Source organism: Sceloporus occidentalis, unplaced genomic scaffold (genome assembly GCF_023333645.1).
Source record: "Sceloporus occidentalis isolate IW3139 unplaced genomic scaffold, rSceOcc1.0.p SCAF_279, whole genome shotgun sequence".
Classification (NCBI taxonomy): Eukaryota; Metazoa; Chordata; class Lepidosauria; order Squamata; family Phrynosomatidae; genus Sceloporus; species Sceloporus occidentalis.
Genome location: NW_028317259.1, coordinates 729879 through 740106, shown reverse-complemented (window position 1 = coordinate 740106; position 10228 = coordinate 729879). Strand labels below are relative to the sequence as shown.

The following is a 10228-nucleotide window of genomic DNA, read 5'->3' as shown; positions in this document are numbered from 1 at the left end:
CTTCTGGAGTCTAACTTTGGACAATGCAGATCATCGCCTCCTTAAGCTGCTCCTACATCTCATATCTAAATAACTTCATTGTAACTAAACGGAGAGATTGAACTTCTGCCCACGATGTGTTCCTTGAGATAAAGAACGTGGATGTCTCCATAATCTTGGTCAATTGTAAGAAACCGTCTAGACCAGACCTGGGCAAAGCACGGCCCGCGGGCCACATCCGGCCCGCTGAATAGCTCGGACCGGCCCGCAAAGAGTGTCCTGGTGACTCACCAATGAGTCCGGTGTCCCCCCCCCCGCCCCGGTCACTTACCTTAAACTCCTGTGTTGGAAGCGTTTGTCTCGGGTGCCGGCGCTTTACGCTGGGCGCCGGCATATGACGTCAGACGCCGGCGATCAGCAGTGAAGCGCCGGCACCCGAGACAAACGCCTCACGCTTCCAACACAGGAGTTTAAGGTAAGTGACCGGGGCGGGGGGGGGAGATCCTGAGAAGGGGGGGTTAGGGAGTTAGAGGGGAGATACTGAGAAGGGGGGTTAGGGAGGGAGGTCTTACTGTGTGTGTGTGTCTTACTGTGTTTGTGTGTGTGTGTCTTACTGTGTTTGTGTGTGTGTGTCTTACTGTGTGTGTGTGTATCTTACTGTGTCTGTGTGTGTCTCACTGTGTCTGTGTGTCTCACTGTGTCTGTGTGTGTCTTACTGTGTCTGTGTGTGTCTCACTGTGTCTGTGTGTGTCTCACTGTGTCTGTGTGTGTCTCACTGTGTCTGTGTGTGTCTTACTGTGTCTGTGTGTGTCTCACTGTGTCTGTGTGTGTCTCACTGTGTCTGTGTGTGTCTCACTGTGTCTGTGTGTGTCTCACTGTGTCTGTGTGTGTCTCACTGTGTCTGTGTGTGTCTCACTGTGTCTGTGTGTCTTACTGCGTGTGTCTTACTGTGTTCATAGCTTATTCAGTTATTGTAATAAATATTTTAGCCCATTTTTTAGCTCAAAATATTTTTTCCTTTTTTTTCTCCTCTAAAATCTAGGTGCGTCTTATCAGCAGGTGCGTCTTATAGAGCGAAAAATACGGTATGCACTCCGAAGCCTTGTTCATTTTGTTCACTTCTGTGCTGTGCTAATAGTTATTCAGGCCTTACTTATTCAAGCACCTCTACCAATGACGTAGGCTTGAATAACTTTATTAAACAGCACATAAGTTAACAAAATGGACAAGGCTTCGGAGTTTGTAGTTTGTAGAGGTCTGGCCCTCTAAAACCATTCCAAATTCTCATCTGGCCCCATGGGAAAATTAATTGCCCACCCCTGGTCTAGACTCATTTAATGTGACGGGCGATTTCATCACCAGCTCTCGAGCCGTCTAAAATTCAGATGTCCTGCGCCCGTGTTGTCGTTGGCTGTCATGGAGTCTCTCGAAAATGACTCAAGCCCGGTGACTCAGACTGGTCCGGCTCGTTCTCCTGGTAGTCTCGTGGAGCCGCGCGTCTTCTAGTTCTGTAGTACGTACCGGATCAGCGGCTGACTTCCCGTCTAGCAGAGGATTCTCTGGGGTTCTCCTCAATATGACAGGTAGGGGACCTGATGGCTGCCAAGGCTTCTTCTACAGGACAAAGTTCTCTGTATGGGTCTTATGTTCCTGCCGTCTTGGTTTCTGGTCAGGGCTCCAGGAGTACAGTGAATAGTGACTTCTGAGCTTCCATGTGTTTGTAGATCCCACGTATGATCCCAGAGTCTTCTAGCTTTGGACCGGTTTGTTCAGGAAGTTTGTGTCGTTGGAAACTCTTGTTGAAGGAGTCTGATGTGAGATAATGTATTGTGGCTTTAAGGAAGACAAGTTCAACGGCCAGACAGCTACCTGTTGGTTCTCCGAGCCCCAGGGGTTAATTCCCGTGTGGGGGGTGAGATGAGGCCCGAGGTGATGGTCTGTCAGAGGGTCGGCTTTGATCCCATCAACCAACCCCCCCCCCTCCAGTCTGCGAAGGGCTATTATTTTTTCCATCTTCCTGTTCTCCCTGTGGCCCTCGCTGGCGTGCCAGGTGGCCGGCGTGTTGAGAATGACGTCTCGGCTACGCTCTGATTGTATGTTTTGAAATAGTTTTCTCTGTCGGGAGGCGTTCAGGCATGCGCGACTTCCAAGGTAGTTTCTGATAAGATTAGTCTCTGCGTGGCTATAGAAAAGTTTTCTCTTCGGCCCGCAGGGCTTCTGATAATCTGGAAGCCTTTGTCGAGGATTTGCGGATGTTCTGTACGAGGCTTTGGAAGTGGAATAGCCTACATTGATGCTGTTACCATGCGCCTTGAGACGGGGGGGGGGGGGATCTCCAGCGTTGGTTTTGTCCTCTGGTTCCATGAAGCCTCATTTCAATTGGTTGTGGAACAAATTTCACGAAGCCCCCTCTTTCTATTTCTATATTTTATTTATATGGTGCCAACGATTCTTCCAGCTTCCCTACATTCAGAGGGTCTGATAAAACTAGAAGTGACTAAGACGAGCTGATACATGGGGGGGCGCGAGCTCACAATCTAAAGCCCACTTTGGTGTGACTAGGGAGGCCACCGGGTTCTGTACTAAGGACCTCTGCATCCTACGGCTGGCCCTCTGTGGCTGTTGTTAGTCTGTTATCGGCACAAACAGGACCTCGGAGAGGTACCAAGGACTTTCCTTCCCTTAGGAGCCAAGGGGTCCGATGATACAACAAAGTATTTATTAAGAAAATGGATGCAGGTCCCATAGGCAGCCAAGTCGAGGAGAGACCCCTAGGTCTCGTGGCATTGTATAGATGGTCACCCCCCCCAGTCCCATCCCAGATGTATGTATGATAAGGGCACGTTCCACTAAATAGCTGCTCCCCGAGGAAATCTTTCATCTGCTGATCACATGAAGTCTCCCGCTTTATCTCCAGATGTTCCTGATCGTCCATCTGTGGCCTCGTGACGTCCAAATTCTGCTTTGCCCAGGGCATGTTTCATTCAACGTAAAAGAACATATATAAAAACTATAAAAATTGGCCTTTCTCCCCCAAATAGACACGATGATGGATAACCGGAGTGTTTGTTTAGTTCTTGTTTGTTACGGCACTTTTCTCGTTTTGTACGGTTTCCCCGCACGTTTGAATGTTATCTTCACACCGATGACCGAGCGGCATGTGATGGATATGGAAGAATGGCTGCGGTTTCTGTGTGCGCAGCGCCACTTGGTGGTATCATTTTGAATTACATATTCTATTTACTACTTTTTGGTATATTTACACAAAAAAAAAACTATTATATATATTTGCCCTTTCTAGTCTTTAAACTAGTATTTCTCAACCTAGCCCTGCATGAACTCTTTTTAGCAGCAAATATTGCAGCATATGCGTGATGCATGATACAGGGTGGGTCGGCTCTCCATAGTGGACAGTGATGTGATGGAATTAACAACATACTGAACTCTCTTGCAGGGTCTCGCTTTAGTGAATACACCTCTGCGAACCCCCAATGCATCGGCTCGTCTGCGGGGGTCGGTCGGCGCGTTATAAATAAATGTAATGTAGTCGGTCGGTTCTGGGTTGGAATATTCTGAAGTTGTTATTTTTGTCTCTTTCACCACTTTAACTTTCTGGTCACGTGATACGTTGCCCCCCCCCCCCCCCCCCCGACCTGCGGTAATAGCGGTTTGGACTCTGGAACCTGCGGAGCTGTCTGTAATCTTGTTTACGCTCGTGGCCGTGAGAACGTGTGCGTCAATGCTATAGATCTGCTAACCTTGGCTTCTGCTCCGCTTAACCCATCGCGTGCCGGGCGTGTGAGATACAAAGCATGCTGTTTGCATGTTCCTGCGCTCCATTTGCCTGGCTTGAGGTAGATGACCTAGTGGCGCTCTGTAGGGTCAGTTGGGAGCCGCTTGCCGTCTGGGCTGTAGTGATACAGAATACTATGATGTAGAAGTAAATGTTTCACCTCTGCGGCTCCTGCTGGCTGGGATTGTGAAACGCGTCGGCTGCTTGCGTCTGATAATTGTGATGGAAGAGGAATATTCTTTTGGGTATAGATTTTTCTGCTGCTCCCCAGTGCTATTTTCTTGATTAACTAAAGTGCGTGTATTTGCCTTTTTTCTCAGGTTTAGTTGATGGGGGGGGGGGGTCACGTGGCTATGGGGGGCTGCTTTCTGCAAGCGATTCCCTCCGTTCTGCGTTAAATGGGTTTTTAGCTTAAGAATCTTGTGCTTTCTGCATAAAAGGAGGTTGGGGGGGGGGGTGCTTATGCTTTCCTCCCCTTATTTCCTTCCTATGTCAGGTGGGTGACCTCAGATCGGAAACGCCGTACATCGGCACCGGATATCGGCACCTTTCCTCTGTCTGGTTAGACGATCACTTTACTCGTTTTCATAAATGTATTGCTGGATACAGACACATGGTTTAGCATTGAAGAGAACGGGGGGGGGGGAGTCACGTTGTTCTGGGGTCTCCATTGCAGTCAGATGTGGATTGTGTTATGTTGTAAACTCGAGCACAGCACTGAGCTGCTTCTTTATGGCGATGCTAATGAAGTCCCTTCACCCAGAGAGCTTATTTGTGGGGAGTTCTTGGAGAGTCCAAGTCGTCGCTGTAGGCTGCCCCCAGGGGTCTGGTTTGGGTTCTAGATCTTGTGTTGGGACTGTGTATGGTGGGGTGTATCCCGTGTCTGTCCCCCATGCAGCCGAAGGCCAGGATGTTGCAGCTTCTTCTTGTACACCGGAGCCAGGACTACCTGCCGGCGGCATGGGGCCTGTCAGGACCCGGAGGATTCGGGTGTCAAAGCGGCGGAGCCCAGAGGGTTCCCGGTGTGCATCTTATAGAGAATAAATTCTGGTGGCCCTGGCTTTGTTCTGTGGCTCACTCCCCACACAATGCCCTGGCCGTGTAACAGTTTATAGGGTCACACGGTGCCCACGTGGTTTGACTCGGGTGTTTGATGTCACTGCCGGGTGTGATTGTCCAGCATGTTGTATATTATGTGCGGACATCATGCTGCTCCGCGCTGTTGGCGGGATTTGCCCTCCTTGCCCCAGTCACCTGACCTGCTGCCCCCCCTCACTCAATGCCAATCACAGCTCTGGCCCCCTGCATGATTTGACTTCCCGCGTTCCCCGTCCTCTACCGCCCTTTCTACAGATCGCAGCCGCTCGCTTCCGCCCTTCCCTGAATGCGAACAGTCAGAGCGTCACGTAGCTTGTTTGGCGCCGCCTCCCGCTGCTCAGCCGCGGCCTCTCCCACAATGCCCTCCAGAAGCCGCCTTATTGGTGAATGAGTCGCCTCCCGGAAACGCCCGGTTTATTCCTGTGCCGCTTATCCCAGTGCATGTTGGGAGGTGTAGTTCGCTTACTTCCTCCGATACTGTTAAACAACAGATTGCCCGAGTATTTCCGGGAGAGCCGCGTTTCCTGCGGAGGCTGATGGGAGTTGGAGTTTCGACCCCTTTCCCTCTCCTTTGGTATTCGTTTATCGTTGCACTCGGATTCCCAGCGTACCTTGCGGGCTGACGCGCCTCTTCAGGTGCGGATTCTGGGACTTGTAGTCCTGCTGCTGCCATCCAGCGATTGGCCGAGCTATCTACTGAGCGGAGTGTGGACTCGTATTCCCATATAGCCGCGCGGCGCGGCCTGGAGCCCGGGGGCTGAGTGTGTGTGGCGGCCGCTGGGAGGGAGCCGCTGAGCCCGGCACCATTCAGCGCTTGTACGCCTCGCTCCTCAGCATGAGCAGCGCAAACCGGCCCCGGACCGAGGCCTTCGGAGACCAGGTCCAGGCTGGAGCTGCCAAAGGGCCTGTGTCCTCAGGAGCTGCGGGCGGAGGACCTTCAGTACCTGGCGGCTTTAGCGCCATCAAGACGGGGAGTGAGTATCTGGGGCTGGGAGCTTTAAATATGGCGGCAGGGAGGGGGCTGCGGGTCAGACGTGGGGTCCTCGCTATCACAGGGAGACGAGGCCTCTCGTTTAATTGGACAGTTGGAGATCCCCATGTTGGGGGGCAGATCCAGTAACTCCTTAACAATGCAAGGGTTAACCCACACCGGTAAATCCGGGCTATACATTTGGGGGCAGGGAAGGCGGGTATTTCCAGGTCGGGGGTACTCTGTGTGCCCGCCTGCGCTGTATGGAAGGTCACTGGGTTTAGGGTCACCCATTCCTATGAAGTTACTTATAACGTCCCTTTATACAAACGTAACGGGGAGATCCGGCTGCCATATATACCCCTTTTACCCCGCCCCGCACTGCCGGCTCTCTGTGCCACCTCCGTATAGCCCCGGGTAACGTTACACTTCAGGTTGTGCTGGGCGAGTTAATTGGGAACCACATAGTGTACATTGTATGGTGGGGCGGGTCTGGGGGGGGTCCTGGGTCTATTGGTGGCGGGTCCAGTGGTGAGATTAGCGGTCTGTCAGCGGGTTGGGGAGGGGGATCATGGGTCTGTAGGTGGTGGAGAGGGGGAGCGAGGGTCTGTAGGTGGCGGGACACGAGGGGAATCATGGGTCTGTAGGTTGCGGGTCAGAAGGGGGGGGTAAATCACGGGTCTGTTGGGGAGGGGGGTCACGGGTCTGTAGGTGGCGGGTTGGGGAGGGGGGTCACGGGTCCGTAGGTGGCCGGGGGGGGGGGGCTCTGTGTGCATTAGGGTTATAATTAACCATTAGGGTTATCAGCTCATCATTTAACAATATGTATCCAATATCCTAATTTAATACAATGGGATACTCTTTATCCTTAGTGGCGGTAAAGCCGTTATAGTCCAAGTTTGAAGGTTAAAGGGTTAAATAACTGCCGCTTGGGCATTTGAACATTAACTCTACAGCATCCAATGGCAGTGAAGCAGCGCATGCCTCGGTCCGGGGCTGTTGGGAGTGTAACCGCGGATATAACCTGGAGGTGTGTGTGTCCGGACACGCGCGAGACACCCTCGGGTCTGACGGGGCGGCGCTCCTGGAGGTGTCTGCGCATGTTATAGATCACTTCCCGTTCACGCCCGGACCCCCCGCGGCTGCGCCTTAAGCTACCACTTTTATATATGGGGGAGATTTATGTGATGAGGTCTTTAGCGGGAATAGAAGTCGGACCCTCCAGTGGTAACTCTGTCTCCGTGCCTTCTGGACTGCGGGTCCTTCTTACGAGGTCCGGGCGCAGCGCTGTGTATACTGACCGTGTCCTCATCACACAGGAGACAATGGAAAAGTGACAACCGTAGTGGCCACCCCTGGCCAGGGGCCGGATCGCCCCCAAGAAGTTTCTTACACCGACATCAAAGTGATCGGCAACGGCTCGTTCGGCGTGGTGTACCAGGCGCGCCTCGTGGACTGCGGGGAAATGGTGGCCATCAAGAAGGTTCTGCAGGACAAGAGGTTTAAGGTGAGGATGGGCGCTCGTGGAACTGGCACGTTGCTACGGGTAACGGCCCAGGTGACCCTCTAGTCGTTCTGCGTGGAAACCGGGGCACTGTCTAACATACGTTTCTTTCACCCCCCTTTAGAACCGCGAGCTGCAGATCATGCGCCGCCTGGATCATTGTAACATCGTGCGGCTGCGATATTTCTTCTACTCGAGCGGAGAGAAGGTCAGCCTGGGCTCGGAGGTCTCCTCCACGGCCGTCGGTCTCTCGAGCTTCGCTTTACCCTTCTAACTCTCTGCTTTTCAGAAGGATGAGGTTTACCTGAACTTAGTCCTGGATTTTGTCCCCGAAACGGTTTATCGCGTCGCCCGGCACTTTGCGAAAGCCAAGTCCACGCTGCCGCCCATCTACGTGAAGGTAAGAGGGGGGGGGGGCCGGTGGCCGGTTCGCCCGGCGTGTTGTGCCTGCGCGTCCAGCGGCTGACGTCCGCCTCCTGTCTCCCGCAGGTCTATATGTACCAGCTGTTCCGCAGCTTGGCTTATATTCACTCTCAGGGCGTCTGCCACCGAGATATCAAACCGCAGAACCTGCTGGTGGACCCGGACACCGCCGTGCTCAAACTGTGCGACTTCGGCAGGTGAGGACGCGGCCCTGATTACTGGTTATTGGGGGGGGGGGGGGATTAAGATAAGAGTGTTTATCGAGCCGGTGCAATAATCTCAAGCATATATTCAGCAGTTGATGCCGTTTGCGGTTCTCTAGACGCTCGATTCCTGACACTGGATACCGGGAGATCCGTCTAGTGATTAATAATGATGATTTAACCCTTCTGTCGCCGTGGCGCACTCATTAGACACGCCGGTTTCTCTTGCAGCGCGAAGCAGTTGGTGCGAGGGGAGCCCAACGTGTCCTATATCTGTTCCCGTTATTACCGGGCCCCGGAGCTCATCTTCGGAGCCACCGACTACACTGCAAACATTGGTAAGAACGCTTCGCGGTCCGACGCCGGTTGGGTTTGGCCAAAGTGCGGCGTTTAGGGAGGCTGAGACGGAACCATCGCCTCCGAATAAAACCCTCACGAAGGGGCAAGGAAGCCTCGCATACATGGCGTTATCGGCTGGTTCTTAGGGTTTATAGATTATGCCGGCGAGCTCTGTGCTTCCCAGGCGGTGACCGTTGGGGTGCAGGGTGATGAGACGAATGGAGACGGGACTTGTTCCTCTAGTTGATGGATGGTTTTTGATGCCCACCTAATGGCTTTTGTTCTTCTCAGATATCTGGTCAGCGGGATGCGTCCTCGCCGAGCTCCTTTTGGGGCAACCGATCTTCCCTGGGGACAGCGGAGTGGACCAGTTAGTGGAGATCATAAAGGTGAGTTCTTCGTGGTTCATGGTATGAAGAGTAAAGGGGTCAACCACAAGATGGCTTTGTCCTTCTAGCTCCTCTTGAAGAAACCTCCTGGTACTTTGGAAGGCGATGCGAGATTTCCTCCGGCCGCGAGACTGCTGTGGTTCTGCATGTTTTCACTTGGATAGGGATGCAGGGGGTAGAATTTGTCGTGGGGGACGCTTTGATGTTTGGAGGGTCACGCGGATTTGGGGCTGACTTGTTCTTCTCTATACAGGTTCTGGGAACTCCCACAAGGGAACAAATACGTGAAATGAACCCAAACTACACAGAGTTCAAATTCCCGCAGATTAAAGCACATCCTTGGACAAAGGTACGCGGAGGATCTCTCGGCCCGTCCTTGGCAGCGTTGGATGTCATTCTGGGTGACCTCATGTTATGGATTTTTGTTTCTCCGCCAGGTTTTTAAGCCCCGTACCTCCCCTGAAGCGATTACCTTGTGCAGTCGGCTTCTGGAATACACACCGGACACGCGACTCTCCCCGTTACAGGCATGCGCACACTCCTTCTTCGACGAACTCCGTGACCCCAATACACGTCTCCCTAGTGGGAGGGAACTGCCCCCCATCTTCAACTTCAGCTCTGTAGGTGAGAATGCCCTGTCGCTTACTGTTTCCTCCCCTGTGCTTGGTGGGTTTGTTCTGATTTTTGGCTGACAAACCTTGCAGTCTCTTTCCCATTCGGCGAGTTGAGGAACCGTCTAATTACTGGTCGTCCTCTTTCAGAGCTCTCCATCCAGCCTTCACTGAACAGCGTCCTAATCCCCCCACACCTGCAGCAGTCTCACTTACACGGTAGGTGACGGAGATGCGCGGACTGAACTAACGAAGCGGCGGAGGGTTGTGTGTTTTTGGCCTGACTTTCTTCCTCCTTTCTTCTCCACGCGGTAGGCGAGGGAAGACCCGGACCAGACAGACTCAAAACCAGCGACGTGGCAGAACTCAATACCTCCTGAGGATTGCCTCCTGCTCCCCGCTGACCCCCCGTCACTGGGGAGATGCACTCGGTCGAAGGGATTGGTGGGGCTGTGTGTTATTCTCCCCCCCCATCACCCCCCTTTTTTTTTTTATTTTTTTTTTTGTCCTTTTTATGACCTTTAGTGATATGGTAGATATCGGGAAGATTAAATGAGAGCCTCGTCCCACCAGCCTTCCAGGTTCTCTACCCGTAAAATAAAGAACTCTTCTGACCACCCCCAGCAGGGGACTCGGACATCAAGGAACCAAATGCATCCCGGAGGGTGAGGTTGGGGGCCATCGGCTGGACGGATACTACCCATGAAGCGTTTAAATTAACCCATGAAAGTTGTACATTTGACTGTTTTTCAATTTTTTTTCCTTTAACTGGGCATATGAACAAAATTTGTGTTTTTAATGTCTCCTTATCCACATGGCTGATCATTCTTAGCTTGTGAATGGTGAGCGTTTACGCCCCCCCCCACCCCCCCCCTTCTTTTAAGGCCTCCAAAGTGCTGTCTTGGCTTAGTATGATAGG

At 52.6% G+C, this 10228-nt stretch overlaps 1 protein-coding gene across 1 annotated transcript; it reads left to right on the top strand.

The window, feature by feature from the left end:
• Window positions 1-3124: 3124 nt before the first annotated feature.
• LOC149275588 (glycogen synthase kinase-3 beta-like) lies at window positions 3125-9689 on the top strand. Its single transcript, XM_089504574.1, has 13 exons — window positions 3125-3193; window positions 4269-4333; window positions 5600-5844; window positions 7160-7347; window positions 7469-7552; window positions 7634-7744; window positions 7834-7964; window positions 8202-8308; window positions 8601-8698; window positions 8952-9047; window positions 9136-9322; window positions 9460-9528; window positions 9625-9689. Exons 1-13 carry the CDS (start codon window positions 3125-3127, stop codon window positions 9687-9689), a joined length of 1515 nt encoding a protein of 504 aa, XP_089360700.1.
• Window positions 9690-10228: the final 539 nt, after the last annotated feature.